This window comes from Balaenoptera ricei, chromosome 16 (assembly GCF_028023285.1).
Source record: "Balaenoptera ricei isolate mBalRic1 chromosome 16, mBalRic1.hap2, whole genome shotgun sequence".
Lineage (NCBI taxonomy): Eukaryota > Metazoa > Chordata > Mammalia > Artiodactyla > Balaenopteridae > Balaenoptera > Balaenoptera ricei.
In genome coordinates, this window is record NC_082654.1 from 52,455,038 (window position 1) to 52,473,647 (window position 18,610).

Genomic DNA, 18,610 nt, shown 5'->3' on the forward strand with positions numbered 1-18,610 from the left:
ATGGGCCTTTATTATTTTGTGTGATTGTTTTTAACCACATACCTCAGTTATCCTTTAACACTTCAGATGATGTTTCAGAAAATGAGAAATGGATTTTTTTTTTTTTTTTTTTTTTGCCTAAAGCCTATCAATTTGCAGGTCTCCACTCTTCCCTGTGAGTGATGTGAGGGAAAAAACCCCCAGAGGTATGTTAACAGTAGCCAGAGAAATAGTGATTTTTCTTCTGTTATCATTTAAGACCTATTATAACATTTTAATTTATAAATATTCACATTTTATATTGAAAAGTTTTCACTGTCTTAGCAAAATCAGAAGAAGTGCTATAATAAAATGCTGTCATTAAAAAAACAAAAAAAACCAAAAAAAAAACCCCCTTGATTTTCTAGATAAGCCTTTGCCTGATACCACTGTTGAAATTATATCATTTTGTGTTGTGTGTGTATCATCCCAAAATAAGGATATAAACTTTGTGTGCTAAAACGTGACTGACAACAACAGGACCGGTAAGATTTCACTCTAAGATCACACTGTACAGGGGCTAAGGTAGAGAAGGGAAAATACAGAAGTTTCATAGATCTTTCTTAGGAAAAAACCCTTCAAAACCGGCAACAGCAGCTAAAACTTATATAGCGTTTACTAAGTGCCTGCACATTTCACCTTAACCCTATGAGGTAGGTTCTGCTATCATCCTCATTTTACAGATGAGGAAATGGGCACAGAGAGGTTAAGTAATTTGCCAAAGGTCACGTAAGGAATAAGTGGAAGAGCTGGGGTTCAGATAAATGCAGTCTAGCTGTAAGGACCATAGTTATAATCATACCATACTCTATATACTACATCAGTAAGGGAATAAGTTGCTTTCTTGAACAAATCTCCTATTCAATGATATGCATATGGTTCAGCTGGAAAAATCAGACCAATCACCATCTGGCTAGAACCTTTATTATTTCAGAAATATGCCTCCTATGTAACTTGAGGTGGGTAGAATAGTTATTTATGGATTACTGTACTAAATATTTGTCAAAACACCAACTATCTCAATAATCATACACTTATTTCATTCATAAGAACTTCCAAAAATAACTCTTCTGTATAAAAAAACTTATAAATGGCACAAGAGAGTTAAATAATGGCCTATGGAGGACAGAAGGAAAATTCTGCTAGGAGAAACTCTAGTGAAGCATTTTCTCCATTACATTTTGATTGATATAGTTCATGAAAGAAGCCTCGCTTTGCCTTCCTTTTTTTTTAAATAAATTTATTTATTTAATTTATTTATTTTTGGTTGCATTGGGTCTTCGTTGCTGTGCGCGGGCTTTCTCTAGTTGCAGCGAGTGGGGGCCACTCTTCGTCGAGGTGCGCAGGCTTCTCATTGTGGTGGCTTCTCTTGTTGCGGAGCACGGGCTCTAGGCACGTGGGCTCAGTAGTTGTGGCTCACGGGTTCTAGAGCGCAGCCTCAGTAGTTGTGGCACATGGGCTTAGTTGCTCCACGGCATGTGGGATCTTCCCAGACCAGGGCTCGAACCCGTGTCCCCTGCATTGGCAGGCGGATTCCTGACCACTGCGCCACCAGGGAAGCCCTGCCTTCCTTTTTTTTAGTGATTCCTCTGAGAGGGAATGCAAGAAACTAAATCTGAGGGGGAAAACTGCTTTCATAATCTCAAGTGTAAACCACGAATAGGCCTTTCTGATAAAAGTTAAAGCCTGAAGAGATAAGAAAGGCAAGCATGTATTCCTTTAAACATTTCAATTAATTTGCAAAAATATTCAGCAACTATGCACATATTGTTTGTATACTTAAAATGCAACAATTTTCATGCTTCGAATATTTTTTTCCTGAGTGTTTTACGGATATTTTGTTCTACTAGACGATTCAAAAGTAAGACTCACACACACACATGATATATATAACAGGAATTCTCCGCATGATTAGCATTGTGGACTCTCCTAACAGTGTCAAACAATGAGAAGCCAAACATGATCACATCCATATCGTAAGGAGAGCCTGGAGAATCACCTATGTCTTTGTTTTCTGCTCAGTGCTTCTGATAAGTTCAGCAGATGTACAGCCATGACTTGTTTCCAAACATCCAGACTCCCTCACTGGCTCACCACAATTACACGAGTGCTAAGTTCTAAGTATTCACAGAAAGACTGCAGGTGTCGCTTTACTCCTCTCTGGTCCCTTTACCAAACCCCTACATCACTTATGACATTACTTGTTAATATTCTGCAATCCAAAATGAAAAATGCAGGTACACAAGTTTGCTAAATTTCACTTAACCAAATAAATTTAAAAATAGATAAAATACTTAAATTCCTGCAACACAAAACTTGGTTTTCATATTCATTTGAACATCTTAGAATTACTCAAACACAAGAATTGAAAATGTGTGTGCTATTTGGAAGAGAACTATTGAATTTATTCTCCAGAAGAAAAAGCAGACCTGAAGCATCACATTACTGGAACACCTGAAACATGTTGACAAGTTCTTATCTTCTAAACTTCAACGAAAGCTGCTTGCACAAACTATTTAAAGAATATCTGCCCCTAATAAACAAGCCAGATATCTGATGTATTAAGGAAGTCAGAAGCTGAGTCACTTCATTTCTTTCTGTTGCCTCCAGTTGCTAGAATACTGGCAATTCGCATAAATATGTTTAATGTATCCATGTAGATTCCCAGCATCCTAGAAAAGAAATTATGCCTGTTAAATATGATGTAATTCTTGTAACAATGACAACAAATATTTCTTAATGTAGGAGAGAAGAAAGCGCAACACTGATTATTTGTCCCAGGTATATGAAATGAAAATTTTAAAAAAGACGCCAACTAAGGAAGTCCTAGACTAGAAAACTATCAAGATTTTTCTTTTGGCAGATTAATCTTTTAAATGTTAAAGGGCAGTTTTAAAAATCATTATATTCTCTGACACTCTACTATGAGTACAGTATCTTGCTTAAAAAGAAAAAAGAAATGGGTGATAGACAATGAAATAATCAAAACAAAAACCAAAGAAACACCTTCACAAAAATGTGTCAGACACAAGTCTGGTGTTTTAAAATACAACACACTCCCTCAATGCCTCCTCTCATTACCCCCAAAAACCTGCTATAAATCTGTAAGCATTATAGCAATGTTTAAAAAAATCATTACATTAAGTTTTAAAGAAAGAAAAATAAATTACTTTAAAAAATGTGATAGACACCATGAAACTCAAGGAAATTACTTAAATAAAATAACCTACTTTGGTGGAGAGGCCAAGGAAAGGAAAAAGCATTATTATACACAACACTTAACATCAGCTACAGTTGAATATCTCCAAAATGGAATTTTCAATTTTTAGTAAAAAATTAAAAATTGAAGTGTTTCCAATTTTTAATAAAATAGGCTTTTCTATTAAAAATTTCAATTATGTACACTTCCAAAAAATAACACTTGACTAATACATCTTTTCTTCAGTTTTAAAGTCTGTTAAATAAAAATTACACACACACACACACAAAATTAACTGACCAACAAGAGCACTATAAGGCTAATTAACAAAAATAGGTAAAATACTCTGAATCAACTGAATACATACCTAATTATTACACTTAGTTGCAATATAATCAAATGTTCTGTGTACACATAGCTTACTAAGGAAAGAGAACAGACCAAATAATAACAGAAATAAAATAGTAAAATTCAACAAAGTCATTGTTGCAGGTTGAACTCAAAAGATATGTTCAAGTCCTAATCTGTGGTACCTGTGAATGTGACCTTATTTGGGAATAGGGTCTTTGTGATTATAATTAAGATGTGAGCTAAGAAGAGGTAATACTGGAGAAGGGTGAGCCTTAATTCAATATGGCATCATTGTAAGAGACAGAGATACAGGGAGAATATCATATGAGGACAGGAGTAAAGATTAGAGTGATATATCTACAAGCCAAGGAATGCCAAGGATGGTTGGCCATGACAAGAAGCTAGGAGAAAGGCATGGAGTAGATTCTCCCCTAGGGCCCTCAGAAGGTACCAACCCTGATGATACCTTGATTTCACACTTCTGGACTCTGGAACTATGAGAGAATAAATTTCTGTTGTTTTAAATCAGCCAGTTTATATAATTTGTTATAGCAGTCCTTGGAAACTAACACAGTCATAAAACAAAATAGGCCAAAGCAACACAAATGTCCTTATGCAACAAAGAAAAGACATTAAAGGCTACTTACGAATTGATGGGATCATACTTTTGAACTCCATACACTGGTACTACTTCTGCACGCTTGATTACTTTCTGTGTATCATACAGAAGAAACATGCTGAAAAGAACTAATCCACCATAAATTGCCACTGAGTACAGAGTGGCGCCAGCCACAGTGGTAGGTGGAAGAAACATAGATCCTGAAATCAAAATGGGAAAAAAAAGTTTTTCTGGGAAAAAGGATTTTTCTGTAACTGGATTTATAATCAGCATTACTTAGCGTCAAAGCACAGTGGCTTACCTAGTGAGGAAACAAAGACGACACCCAGGCCCACGCCCAGGGGTGCTCCCATGTTCAAAAACTTCTCACTGGGTGCACACATGGCCACAGTGGAGAGGCCTCCCACAACACCAGCTGTGTACCATGCAGCTCTGATGAGAAGAGGCCCCCCTAATATCGTCAGAGGAGCCACCACTGCACCCATCACACCTGGAGAAAGAGCAAGCAGGCAGTTGAATATTTACTAAATAACAACCAAAAGGAAAATGCTTCTTCTAACTAACATGCCATCTGAACATATTATAGCTTATAGTTAAACAATATGATTACAAAAAGTCTTCTCCTTATTTAGGTGACACTATCCCCATAACCTCACAACTAAAGCTTGTACCTATCCAAATTCTAAATCACAACTAACACTATTCCTAGTCAATCAGTCAAAACTCACACAAGTATAAACACTAATCTAGATTTTTAGTAACTATGTCAAATTCAGTATAGTTCATTATTTGGATCTGAGTCTACCAAGAGTCTTTATAACAATATTCACATTTGGAAGAACTGAGATGAAAGGCTTAAAATAAATGAAGGTCAAACCTACTGTGCTGAAAGAGAACACAGTAAAAGGAAAGAATAAGTATATGATGCTAATCTTAAAGTAGGAACTTCAAGGACAGATGCTGCTGTTACCTTGTGTAATAGGGAATGTAATCACAGCTTGTAAAAAGCAATTTTAGTTGTCAGATATTTATAAACATGTCCACCAAAAGTATTGTAACAATAATTTCATTAGCAAAGGTAAATAGAAATCTTTTATTTAAAAAAAATAGATCTTAGATAAGGCATTCTTTCCGTATTGAGTAGAGCAAGCTATACCCTTTTCTTTTTTTTTTTGGCAGTACCATGTGACTTGTGGGATCTTAGTTCCCCAACCAAGGATTGAACCTGGGCCCCCTGCAGTGGAAGCATAGAGTCCTAACCACTAGACAGCCAGGGAATTCTCAACTATACCCTTTTCTTAAACATTAAATGTGCATCGTTGAACTCATGGAATAAGCACAGAGCTACCTTCACACTGAAATTTTAATACCAGTGTGTCTCTTTTGAGACTAACATTTCTAGATCAAGTAATGGGGCATATTTTATCACATGATGATGAAAAATTAAAAAATTTTTTGCTCTAGGAAAGATATTGGATAGAAATTCGTCTGTATGACATTTCTATTAGAATTCCTATCAGTTTTGCAACTAACAGCAAAATTTTAAGAAAAACTTTCAAGGAGATTATTGAGATTTTTTCCAATGATACTGATAAAAATCTTAAATGGCAATAGATGTTTGCTGCTTAAGAACAAATCAATTACAAAACTAGTAAGAATAGCTCAACATTATCATTGTGAATGAAAACTGCCCTTCAGGAAATTAGTACATCCACTGGGGAAAACAAGTATGAAGATTCCTCAAAAAATAAACACAACTATCATATGATCCAGCAATCCCAATTCTGGGTTTATAAGCAAAGGAACTGAAATCAGGATATGAAAACAACCCAAGTGTTTGTCAATGGATGGATGGATAAAGATGCGGTATATATAAACAATGGAATATTATTCATACTCAAAAAAGAATGAAATGTTGCACTTCTTGACAATACAGATGGATCTTGAGGGCATTACGCTAAGTGAAATAAGTTGGACAGAGAAAGACAAATAACGTATGATCTCACTTATACGTGGAATCTAAAAAAGTCAAACAGAGAAACACAGAGCACAGTGGTGGTTACTAGGGGCTGGGGGGAGACGAAAATGCAGAGATACCTGTCAAGGGGTACAAGCTTCCAGTTATGATTAACAAGTTTGAGGACCTAATGTACATCATGATTACAGCTAATAATACCGTATCATAAATGCTGCTAAGAGAGTAGATCTTAAATGTTCTCACCATAAAAAAGATATGGTAAATACGAAATGAAGGTGTTAGCTAATGCTATGGTGTAATCATTTTGTAATATATAAATGTGTCAAATCAACATGCTGTATGCCTTAAACTTATACAATATCATGTATCAGTTATATCTCAATAAAGCAGGGGAAAAACACAGTTAGAAGAGACTAGCTTTCAGCAAGCATTTCTGTAATTCTTGCACAGTATCACTTAGGCCTGATTGAGACCGCAGCTGTGTCCACAAGGTATTAAACATCTGTATGAAAAATGAAAATAGAATGCATTGGGATGTTTATCCTGGGTCAAAAGCTGGCTTTGATGTCTCTTTGACACTGTGAGTGGTTGCCCTTAGGTCATCCACTTTGGATTAAAGGGGTCTGAAACTCAATCATGCCAGTGAATGAAGAATTAGACAGAGAGTTGGACTTTAAGAAATAACATTGGGGGCTTCCCTGGTGGCGCAGTGGTTAAGAATCCACCTGCCAGTGCAGGAGACATGGGTTCGAGCCCTGGTCCGGGAAGATCCCACGTGCCGTGGAGCAACTAAGCCCGTGCGCCACAACTACTGAGCCTGCGCTCTAGAAGCCACAAGCCACAACTACTGAGCCTGTGTGCCACAACTACTGAAGCCCATGTGCCTAGAGCCCATGCTCCGCAACAAGAGAAGCCACTGCAATGAGAAGCCCGCACACCGCAACGAAGAGTAGCCCCCGCTCATCGCAACTAGAGAAAAGCCTGCGCGTAGCAACGAGGACCCAATGCAGCCAAAAATAAATAAATAAATAATAAATTTATGGAAAAAAAAAAAAAAAAAAGAAATAACATTGGGGGGTGTCAGTCTTGACTTTGGCACTTCCTGCTGTATGACCTCACCCAGCCTCAGCTTCCTCATCCATGAACATATGGACAGGCTAACGCCTGCACACACAGCTTCCCAAGATGTTTATGAAGAATAAAGCAAATTTTGAAAACAAATTAAAAAAAAAAAAAGGCATTCATACTGCACAAGAAAGGGTTAACATAGCAGACCTAAGTCTAACTTTACAAAGACCTGTTTGCAAGGTTAGTCCTTGGTTGGCATCTGAGAACTTGGCACTGGAACCATTCTCTAACCTTAGGGTTAGACTATTTATGCAAACAATGAGTTATGCTGAATGCCTGCTTTCCTTCTGGGAGTCTGGATTTTGGTAGTTGCTAGGAGGGTCCCTAAATGATCAGTCCCCAATAAAAACCTTGGGCGCTGAGTCTCTAATGGGCTTCCCTGGGCAGAAACATTGTACATGTTACTGCACAGTTCGCATTCTTGCCATGTGCCCTCAAAGGAAGGAGACAGCACTGAAAGCCTGTGTGTGGATTTCTTCACACTCTATACTTTGCCTGTATCTTTCTCCCTTGCTGATCCTGTTGTGTATCCTTTCACTGTAATAAACCTTAGCTCTGAGTATAACTATATGCTCAGTCCTGTGACTCCATCTAACAAATTGCTGAATGAATGGGTGGTCTTGGGGACTGCCCTCCAACACACATAAAACACCCAGAACTTAAGTAATTTATGTTATAATAATATCAGATAAGAAGAGGTTTTTCTAAGCAACACCTTAGGTTTTCTAAGGTAGAAAGGCTTACTTATTCTAGCTCGAATTAAAACTACGTAGCTACTTTAATTCAACAAGTGGATCTACTATTTATCAGAGATAAAATGACACTGAACCTGTTTATTCAAGGAAACAGTGTCTAAAATGGGAAACAGGTGTAGAACTCTATTTACTGGCCAAGACACTGAATAATCCTTGAATATTTATATGGCACTAAGAGATATTAAATTTTATAGAAAATGCACACACTACGTTTTAAGTAATTTTTTTCTTAAAAGCAGGTTACTGGTATTAGAAGAAAATATTGGGACCATCGCCCTCCCAACCACAAAAGTTCTGTCTTGTAAAGGTCCATGGAAAATATCTATGGTTGAATTACCTAAGACCTAATGGAAGAGAGGCTTGAAAACCAAGGTTGGGAAGTCATGCTCTCTCACATTCACCAAAACAAAGCCAGCACATAAAGAATATAAATGATGTATTTCACACTGGAAATTCATCATACTAGGTACCTGAAAACTAATTTCCATTTACTAACCTACGTTAAAAACATTTCAGTCTGTCTCCCTGGAATTTTCATAGAAATGCTTATAAAATTTGTCTTGTCTTGTGGTAGAGGTCATGCATCTAAAGCATTTTTGTTTCTGCATCTGGTGTTCTTTACTCAACCCAGAGGCAGAATACCCTGGGATACTTGTAATGGAAAATACTTTATGTAAACTTTAAAATATTTCTTTCCATAATTAAGGAAAATATTACATATACCTAAAGGAATATTAATACTGTTCCACAATACCAGGGTTGGACAGCCTCTGTCCTGCCCACAGTAACTTTGTGCCAAGAACTATCTAAATACTGACCCAGCTAACCGCATCACACACAAAAGTGAATTTCCAAAGATCTTTTTGACTGCTTTCTTCTTCCCAAAGCTCCACTGCAAAAACCTCAGCTCCTATTCTTTCACACGTCTTACGTCCTCCTTCTCTGGTAGAGACCCCCAGTTTCTTATTTTTCTAAAGATATACAACAAGAACAATTCTCAAGTGATGTGTATCAGATCTGAAATCCTCCTGGTATTAGACAAAATACATAAAAGGAAATCTCTGCATATACTAGACGGTCACCAGAGGCAAGTGTAATAATGGGGCTGTCTATGGTCTTAGTATCAGAATCATTAACCTTCCAGAGTGGAGATCTGGCAATAATACTACCAGGAATAAGTGCAGAAAACCGTTAAGTGTTTAGCAGACATGAAGCTTAATTAAATTGTGTACATATCATTTACGACTGTGAAGAGCCATCAAAAAAGGCAGTATTTAAGATTGTTTAACAACAATTGTAAAACAGAACATACCAGAATGTAGTAACCAAGCAAGATGCTTTCGGCCTGGGCTCTGGTCATATGATATAGACTGGACTAGCATTCCAGCTCCAATCATGGCTGCAAAGGTTGCACCAATTGTCTGAAAGACACGTATTACTAAGAAAAATTGATCCTTATACAACAACAAAGTAGAAACCCACAGGTTCCAAGTCCAGTTAGTCCCTCCAATAAACCATGTTTAAAAAGATGAAGGATAATAAACAGAATCCTATATTTTTCTAGCACATTAAAAGGCCTTGTGCTTATTTCAGTTTGGTCAAATTAGCAAGAGCACCCCCTACTATCATACATAAAGTTTTCCAGACAACTTTAAGTGAATGAGTAGAGCTTTGGCAGATAACATCATCTTTAAAAAATTTTATTCTTGTTAGACAGAGGTATAACAAAACCCCTTTAAAAATCCCAGAATAATTATTTTAAATTATATTTATTTTGGTATAGCACAAGTAACATTAAAAAAGTTAGTCATGATACACCAATTAGAATATATATATATATATATATATATATATATATATAGCGCACATTGTCTCAAACTCTGTATTTGCTAAATGAAAACATGAAAAAAAGAAGCACACGGAAAAGATGAGAAATAAGATTCTACATTTCTATCCTCCCAATTTTCTGGCTGAATTGGCCCTCATCCCTTTTCTTTGTCTATCTTAGATTTCCATTGTTATACATTTAAATATTGCTTGTGCATAACAAGGAAGAAATGTTTGTAATGAAAGATGATAATCAATCTTCAGGAAATTTAAAGCAGAAATTGCAAACTTGCAGCCCTTGGGCAAGATCAGGCAGCAGATGTTTTGTCTGGCCAACTATTCAAAAAACAATTGAGCGTGAATGCATTTAGTTGGAAGGCTTTCTGTAGATGCCAAAATCCCACGTGACATACCGGGCCTGCCTCACTCATCTGATGGCTAGCCCATGGGCATCTGAATGGTCAACCTCTGAGGTAAAGTACAGGTAAACATAACAGCTGTTTTTGCTGAGAATGTGAAAGCCTTTACTCATAAAACAGAAAAGCACGCTGGGTTCTACTTCACCACCTTCCAATGGAGAAACAATTACTAAAAGCTACTTCATCTATCTCTGTGCAAAGCATTTTCAGGATATTTAACACAATTATATATTTTTCTTTTAAAGTCCTTCATCATCCAGGTTCATTTTTTGCCTTTTACCTTCCCATACTCTACACTCCAGCTACACTGAACTGGTAGGCTGCAAACATGCCCCAGTTTCACACCTCTTTAATTCTGTTTATTGTGCCTAAAAATACCTCCTTCCTATCTGGTTGACATATTCAAGGATTACCTCCTTGCCTGTAAAGTTTTTCTGGTAGGTACCCTGGCTGTAATAAGCAGGGTCAGATGTCTCTACTCTGTTCCAAAAGCACTTGGTACAAACTTTGACATTATCTGTGTGTATGTCTGTCACCTCCCAAAGGCTTCTTCATTTCTGTAGCACCCGTCTGCCTTTCTAAACTATTTTACTTAAGCAGCCCTAAAGGCAGGTGAGGCTGATCTTATGCCCACAAGCAACCGAGAATATGGCCCAAGCACAAAACCTCCTTGAAGTCTTATTTTAGGGGCTAAACTCTTTTGTGTATTTTAATCTTTCATGTTTGCTTTGTTACAAAAGCATTGCTTTAAATTGTTTACCTCTGATTAAAACTGACATACCTGATAAGAATGCAACAAGCTGATTCTGTGCCTTCAATAACCTCTAGGCTAGGAGATTCATGACACCCATCTGAGAAGCAAGACCCTAATACTGAAGTGTCTAAATGGCTACACAACTGCAAATGGTTCTCCTTTTGGAAAGTACAGAATAGTGGAAATATTACAGATTTGAAAGTCACAGGGATTTGGGTTGCCCATGGGAAGAATCAGTGGGAATTTGCTGTGGGAAGTCTGTATTATATAAACTTTCCCATCTCCCCTTCCCTTCCAGTCTCACACTCGTTGCTCTAGTTTGCATTACCATCATTTTAGACCCTGAAAAGGCACAGCTGGTACACCTCCTTCCCGTCTCTTCCACATTAGCTCTTAAAGCTCAAATACAAACCATACTTTTGCTGTTCCAGTATCTGCAATGGCCTCTAAGTGCTTAGGTGCTCTCCTTAGCTCGGCAATCAAACACACCCTTTCTAATTGTGTCTTCTTCACACTCCAGACACTCAAACACTTGAATTTCACTTGAATGGGATTATAAAGTCACTTGTAATGACTACCTCCTCTCCTTTGCCCAAGCTGTTGTTTTTTATAAAACTCGACTACCCTGTCCTCTCCTACTAAAATAAAAAAAAATGCTAGCAAAACAACAAATGCTCAAGAAACTCTCACTGAATATAAAACCTTATATAGGGTCAAGAAAAGTTCAGAATAATAGTGCCAGCACTATTCTACTCCTAGTAGTATAGAGTGCTTGGGTTTTTGTGACAGCTATTCTCCACTGACCTCTAAGATGGATTTTTTTTTTTTTAAACATCTTTATTGGAGTATAATTGCTTTACAATGGTGTGTTAGTTTCTGCTTTATAACAAAGTGAATCAGCTATACATATACATATATCCCCATTACATATATCCCTATATCTCCTCCCTCTTGCGCCTCCCTCTCACCCTCCCTATCCCACCCCTCTAGGTGGTCATAAAGCACAGAGCTGATCTCCCTGTGCTATGCGGCTGCTTCCCACTAGCTAGCTATTTTACATTTGGTAGTGTACGTAAGTCCATGCCACTCTCTCACTTTGTCCTGGCTTACCCTTCCCCCTCCCCGTGTCCTCAAGTCCATTCTCTACGTCTGTGTCTTTATTCCTGTCCAGCCCCTAGGTTCATGACCATTTTGTTTTTTTTTAGATTCCATATATATGTGTTAGCATACAGTATTTGTTTTTCTCTTTCTGACTTACTTCACTCTGTAGGACAGACTCTAGGTCCATCCACCTCACTACAAATAACTCAATTTCGTTTCTTTTTATGGCTGAGTAATATTCCATTGTATATATGTGCCACATAAGATGGATTTTCATCTGCCTTATTTTTTAGTAAATTACTACAAAATAGAGTTGTTTGATATCTGCTGCTAGATAAGTAGAATGTTCCTGTAAGTTTGGGTTCCAACACCTTTGTTGCTACTAAAATACATATTCAACAAGGAATAATAGCTGACTTGCCTAAGAAGGTATTTCCTACTTTGTTTCAGCTGCACTAATAATTCACATATTACTTGAACAAAGATTTGTTTAATATAGTAAGGCATTCTTTCCATTTAATCCCCTCCTCCGATAGTTTTCATTTAATCTTTTGCAATTTAGTGGGAAAGGAAAACAAAAACAAGCTAACTTACCACCCAAGAGCCTCTCATCATGAAGTTCATGAGGGCAGGAGTTCTGCTCACTGCCAGGGCAGACAAAGCTGTTATGCCGATACTTCCTGCTAAGTACATATAGGTGGTATGAATTCTATCCTTCACATACTGAGGCCAAATTCTGTAAGAAACGCAACATGGTTAATTTATAGAATTATGAATGTGAATTTTGGTTGAATCATTTACTAGGTGGGAGATCTTGAGAAATATCACTTTATTGCTCTAAATCGCATTCCATTATCATGGAAATAATGATGCATGTTGGAGTTACCATAAAAAATTAAGTAATATAAAACATATAAGCACTTGGCACATATACAAAACAACACATTTGCTTCTTGCTTAAACACATATAACCTTGGTAAAAGATTTTTATTTATTGTTTGAATAAATATATGCCAAGGAAATAAGAGATTCTATTTTTATTCATGTATATTTCCACAAAGTTGGAACACTGGACACAAAATATTCTAAAAGTGGTGAAAGATAAGGATGAGAAGAAAACTGGAACCTTTAAGGCTCAAATTGTTTGAGAACAATTTACTTACATGGCTTTTTCAATAGCTCCAATCTCATTAGACATTCCCAAGCCATAGTAGCACAAAGCTCCAAGACCAACAGCAGCCCCTCCAGCAATAAACCATCTTCCCATCTGATCAACTGCAGAACACAGGAGGAAATGCAAGTTAATACTGCTGTCTTGACTAAAATGATTAGACTTAATTAATCTTTAAGTTCACTCTAACAAAATTTGCAGAGGCAGTGTATCTGTAGATGTCGGGGTACTTCTGTGATATATGTTATTTTAGTCATAAGAGATGTGTGTTCTTGTGACACTCTTAGAAAATAAAGATGAGAAAAATGTTAACATCACATGTTCTATTTAATATTGTGTCTAAAGTGCTATTAACAAAGATGATGCTTTACATGGAGTCAAGAAAAAATGAACCAAAGAAAAATGTAATTAGTGTTTATGCAGCAGGATCAAGGGAGAGGGTGCTCTTGTTTTTTAGAGTACTGAGAGGAAATAATTCATTAACTCAACTGGATGGAGGTATTCACAAAGAGCATCTTGCTCCCTTTAGTCAAAGTTTGCTCCCTAAAAATGTTACTACACTGTTGCTATGATTCATATAATCTGGTTTCTAGGGCCAACTGACCAACAGAAATGCCCTGAGGGATGCCAACTAGGGCTCTCTCCCATTTTAAAATACAGATGGTCCCCAACTTAAGATTTTTAAAAAACGATATGCATTCAAGTAGAAACTGTACTTTGAATTTTTAATTTTGATCTTTTCCTGGGCTACTGACATGCAGTACGATACTCCCTTGTAATGCTGGGCAGCGGCACCCAGTCAGCCAGTTGATCATGAGGGTAAACAGCCGATACACTTATAACCATTCTGTACTCACTCAACAATTCTATTTTTCACTTTCAGGATTCAATAAATCACAGGAAGAATTCAACACTTAATTATAAAATAGGCTTAGCGTTAGATAATTTTGCCCAACTGTAGGCTAATGTTAAGTATTCTGAACATGTTTAAGGTAGGCTAGGCTAAGCTATGATATTTGGTAAGTTAGGTATATTAAATATATTTTGAACTTCAGAACATCTTCAACTTATGATGGGTTTATCAGGATGTAACTCCATTTTAAGTCAGGGAAGATGGGTATTGACCTTTTGCAAGGTTGTTAAGGAGCAGTAGTGTTCTTTGATTTTGGGTAGATTACCAATCTAGATTCTGAACTTGCAAAGCTGAAATCCAAACTGTGAACCAAACTGACTTCATTAGGGTATTGCTTTCCGAGAGGCCCTAAATGGGCAGCCAATCAAGATGACCCCTCTTGAACAACTAGCTTTTTATTAACATCTATGTTTTGGTGATTTACTCTTGACCTGAAACATATACAAATATTATGTTTGAAGTAAGATTCTACATGACTTCAAATGAACTTCATTAACGATTATAACTTTCAGATCATGGCACATTAACTAATAATCCTTAAAAAAAAATTGTGAAAGTAAAATTTCTTTCTGGAAGAAATATGACTGGGGACCACTGAGCTCAGTGTGAAGTACCAACCTTTTCAGGGTCATCAGATACCTGAGGATGACTGCCCTTCTTCTCACAAAATGCACATATGTACAAGTTTGCATATACTTTAAGGAGGCTGTTCATGGACCTTTTTTTAAAACACGAGTTTACTAAAGGCTGCCACCTACTTTTAAATATTTTTTCCAATGATGGTTCCAAAGCTGCCTCCTTGAGTTCTTGGCTAGTTTTCCCACGTCGAATTCCAATTCTTGTCTTGGTGGCATATTCCTGATACACATGGAAACGAAGACACACACCACCCACACCAAAAGATTGTTAACAACAAAATAAAACAGAGGATCTCATCACCCTAGAAAATTCTGTATAATGTAACTTGGTACTTTCTATGTATGTAAGTCATACATACACTTCACTATGGAAGTATGTTAGCCAATCTAAAAAATTAAATGTAGACCCTACCTGTGCTCTATCTTTGAAGTGATTCACTAATTCATTACAACCTAACTTCTTAGTTCAGGTTTCAGAATTGTTTATTTCATAAACTACAAATTTTATTTATATCTCTAGAATTATCATATTTTAAACACTAACTTTTAAAAGACACGCACTCAATAAGTATTAGCTGCATTTTTTTCATCTGGGAAGTAGGCTCAATCCTTCCTTTGACACAAAGCCAAAGGGAGGGATGACTACTGCCTCTATTTTAGCTCTTTTTCAACAGTGGAACAGTTAATTTAAGAGAAAAAAGTTGTCTCTTTTAGCTTCTGTATATTTCCTTGTCTACCTCACATTTCAAAATTGATACTAATTTGAATGCTAGAGCAGAAATCTACTACAAAAGGAAATGGGTTTCTCTCTAACTTGACAATTTTGTTTTACCATTCTCTAAACAAGAGCTGAAATGACATGTTTAGTAACTTATTAATAAGTTATTGGCCAAATGGTAATATTCTTAAGCTTTTGACAATAGGCTCCACGATCTCTCTGTTGAACCACATAGCTCTCAATCCTTCACAAATTACTCTAAATTCTCTGAATGAGAAACTCCAAGAGCTGTAAGTAAAGGAGAAGTCACAGGAGTTCTTTTTCATATATGATAAGGATGGAACAGAATGATACAACACTAAGAGGGAGAAAGAGCTGATTTGGGACATTTTCAGGGCTGTTTTAGTAAATCACTAATGGTAGAATAGGGAGCTTCACAATCTGTCAAAAAAAAGAGTCCCAGGAGCATACAGAGAGACAAACAATATAAAAATATTCAGATTATCTTTACCCTGCTGGGTGGTAAGAGCCACTGATTTTTCGTGATGGAATTCTTCACAACAGGGGAGGCCTTGGTGAGCGCTGGGTGGAAAACCCTGGAAGGTAGTGTCCGGAGACACACAAGTCTTGCGGCCAGCATGGTGGTGCACCAGGTTTACCAAGCAGATCTGAAATGCTAGTTAGAGACAGAGACAAAAAATCACCCATTAACCAACCCACTGGCTCTCAGAAAGAGCCAATCATCTCTTAGGAGAAAAGATGAAATAAAGTGACCTTTTAAAATGATCATGATGAATACGCTGCTTGTCCCTTGTTAGTTCAAGAAATCCATCCCACAGAACTGGTTTGGGATGGACCACCAAAATGGGTTTAAATCCCAATTGGAACAATAACAAGAGGAATGACTTTTAAGTTATGTGTCCAATACAGAGTGGATTTAATATCTTAAGAGAATTAAGGGGTGTGTGCTGGATTTTATACATGTGGTTTTGGCTTAAGATTTATACCAGCATTCAGTGGGAAGATTTAAAAGAGGGCTAAGAGTAACTTTGAGCAGAGGAAAAATGTCATTCAAGAAGTGATTAACTCTTCAAGGTCATATTACATTGCAAGGCTATAAAACATCAGTGGAAACCAAGCATGCCAAGTATTACTTCCCTTCAAAATATGATATAAAAATATTCAAGGTACTGAAACCACCTGGGATGTATCTTAAAAATGTAGATTCCTAGGTCTAACTACGGTCCTAATGATTTAACCCCTAGGAATAGGACACAGTAATATGTATTTTAACTAGCACCCCAAAAGCTAAGAATACTTGCTTTTAAATACCTGAGTGTCCTTCCAACTCTGCCACGGGATCTGCGAGGGGTGTACAAAACTGACACCTATCCTTTGTAAAAACACCGAATCATTCTAGCACTTTCGTGGCATTACATCATCTCAGCCTAAAGGTGCTGTGTCTCTCAGTCCTCAACACACCTACTGAGGAGCACCAGCTCAGACAGAATGGCCTCCAGAGTGGGAATTTTACTTCTACCACATGCTAGAAGTGGCCCCGTGCGAATGTTTGACCCCTGAGACTCAGGTGCCTTAACTACAAAATGGGTACTATTACCGACCCCGTACGCTTCCGTGTGCATCGATGAGCTCGGGCGCCTGGTCCCCCGAGAAAGTTCAGCTAGATCACAAGACTCGGATGAGAGCCCGGCAGCAAAAACTCCAGCCTCCCAAAGTCAACGCACCACTCTACAGCACACCAGCCGCAGGCACCCCGTTATCTACCACAGCGGCGCCTGGGTGGCCCGAACGCGGGGATGATTCAGCACCTCGCTGCCCAGGGAGAAGCAGGCAGAGAGAGCGGGCCCCTGCCCGCCTACCCCAGGCCCCGAAGTCGCCGTCCCCTCCACCGGATCACCCGCAGGACGGCCCTGACGCACCGCCAGCCCGTGACGCAGCCCGCAGCGCCGCCGCCTCCAGCCCTCCCCACACGCACGCAGCGGCCCAACGGGGCCGGTTGTCAGTAGTACGGTGGATCGCGGTGCCTCACGGCCCGGGGGAGCCTTACCTCAGTCCCTGGTCAACCCAAGCGCGCAGTTCCCCTTCCGGGCCGGCGAGCAACGACCACCAGCTCTCGCGCCCTCCGCTCACCTCTTACTGACTGTGAACGCAGTCTCTTTAGCTCGCTGCGTGACGCAACATCCGGAGAAGCCGCAAACACTACGGACAGCCAATCATGAGCGGAGGCCTAACGGAAGGGCGGGCATAGTAGGAAGGAGGGGTTCCGAGCTGTAGGGGCGGGGCCAGTGGAGGATTGTTGGGAGCCTCGCAGTCAAAGTCCATCGTGGGTGTGGGCAGAGAAGGCATTTCAGCTATTTTAGCTCTGGGTGGAGGAGCTCACCGTTTTTCTCTCAACAGTTTCACTTGCAGTAGTTAAAAAATTATTTTAAAATTGAAAGAGGATAGTGTGAGAATTAAAAATTATTCATTCGTCCCGTTTCTTTCCTCTTGTCAAGAATTTATTGCCAGATAGTGTGCCAAATTGGCAGTTTCAGACCGGAGCCAACGGGTTTCTTGCGGCAGATGTGAAATCTACAAAAGGGTCTGAGTCACACGAGGTCGGAGAGCCGCCTGGCCGGATCTTAGGAGTTCTTTCATTGCTTTGTGACCTCCCCTTGACACATTTTCAAGGTTCAGTGAATACTAGTATAATAGGTTGGTACAACAGGCTCTGCCTCTTACCCAGGGTTGTTTTGAGAACTATTCATATGCACGTAATTTGTAAGTTGAAAAACCATTTCTTGGCTACGTGAGGAAGATTTTCCCCTCCTATCATTCTCATTTACCCGTTTAACAAATCTTTACTGAGGCTCACTTTGTACCAAATTCTGTACTAGGGATACATGCAAATAAAAGACATATTGTACCATTGTTTTGGCAAAACAAACTCCTTGCCCTTATGGCGCTTACTTTCTGTTGGAGACAAGAAAATAGACAAAATGTTTGTTAGTGATAAGTACT

General features: G+C 38.3%; 1 protein-coding gene across 1 annotated transcript; it reads right to left on the reverse strand.

The window, feature by feature from the left end:
- Positions 1 to 1,241: 1,241 nt before the first annotated feature.
- On the reverse strand, positions 1,242 to 17,789 carry GHITM (growth hormone inducible transmembrane protein). Its single transcript, XM_059900124.1, has 9 exons — positions 17,658 to 17,789; positions 16,101 to 16,265; positions 14,992 to 15,091; positions 13,313 to 13,424; positions 12,744 to 12,885; positions 9,361 to 9,469; positions 4,489 to 4,677; positions 4,216 to 4,387; positions 1,242 to 2,690 (listed from the first exon to the last, which is right to left on the reverse strand). Exons 2-9 carry the CDS (start codon positions 16,227 to 16,229, stop codon positions 2,606 to 2,608), a joined length of 1,038 nt encoding a protein of 345 aa, XP_059756107.1. The 5' UTR covers positions 16,230 to 16,265; positions 17,658 to 17,789; the 3' UTR covers positions 1,242 to 2,605.
- Between the last annotated feature and the right edge of the window lie 821 nt (positions 17,790 to 18,610).

Bases quoted from the DNA above. Each gene is read 5' to 3' on its own strand.
- GHITM (XM_059900124.1), bottom strand. From the start codon at position 16,229: ATGCTGGCCGCAAGACTTGTGTGTCTCCGGACACTACCTTCCAGGGTT. The intron at 4,678-9,360 runs GTATGTTCTGTT...CTCTTTCTCCAG, and splicing joins TGCTTGGTTACTACATTCTG to GTGTGATGGGTGCAGTGGTG. The intron at 2,691-4,215 runs GTAAGTAGCCTT...TTTCTTTTCTAG, and splicing joins AAGTATGATCCCATCAATTC to GATGCTGGGAATCTACATGG.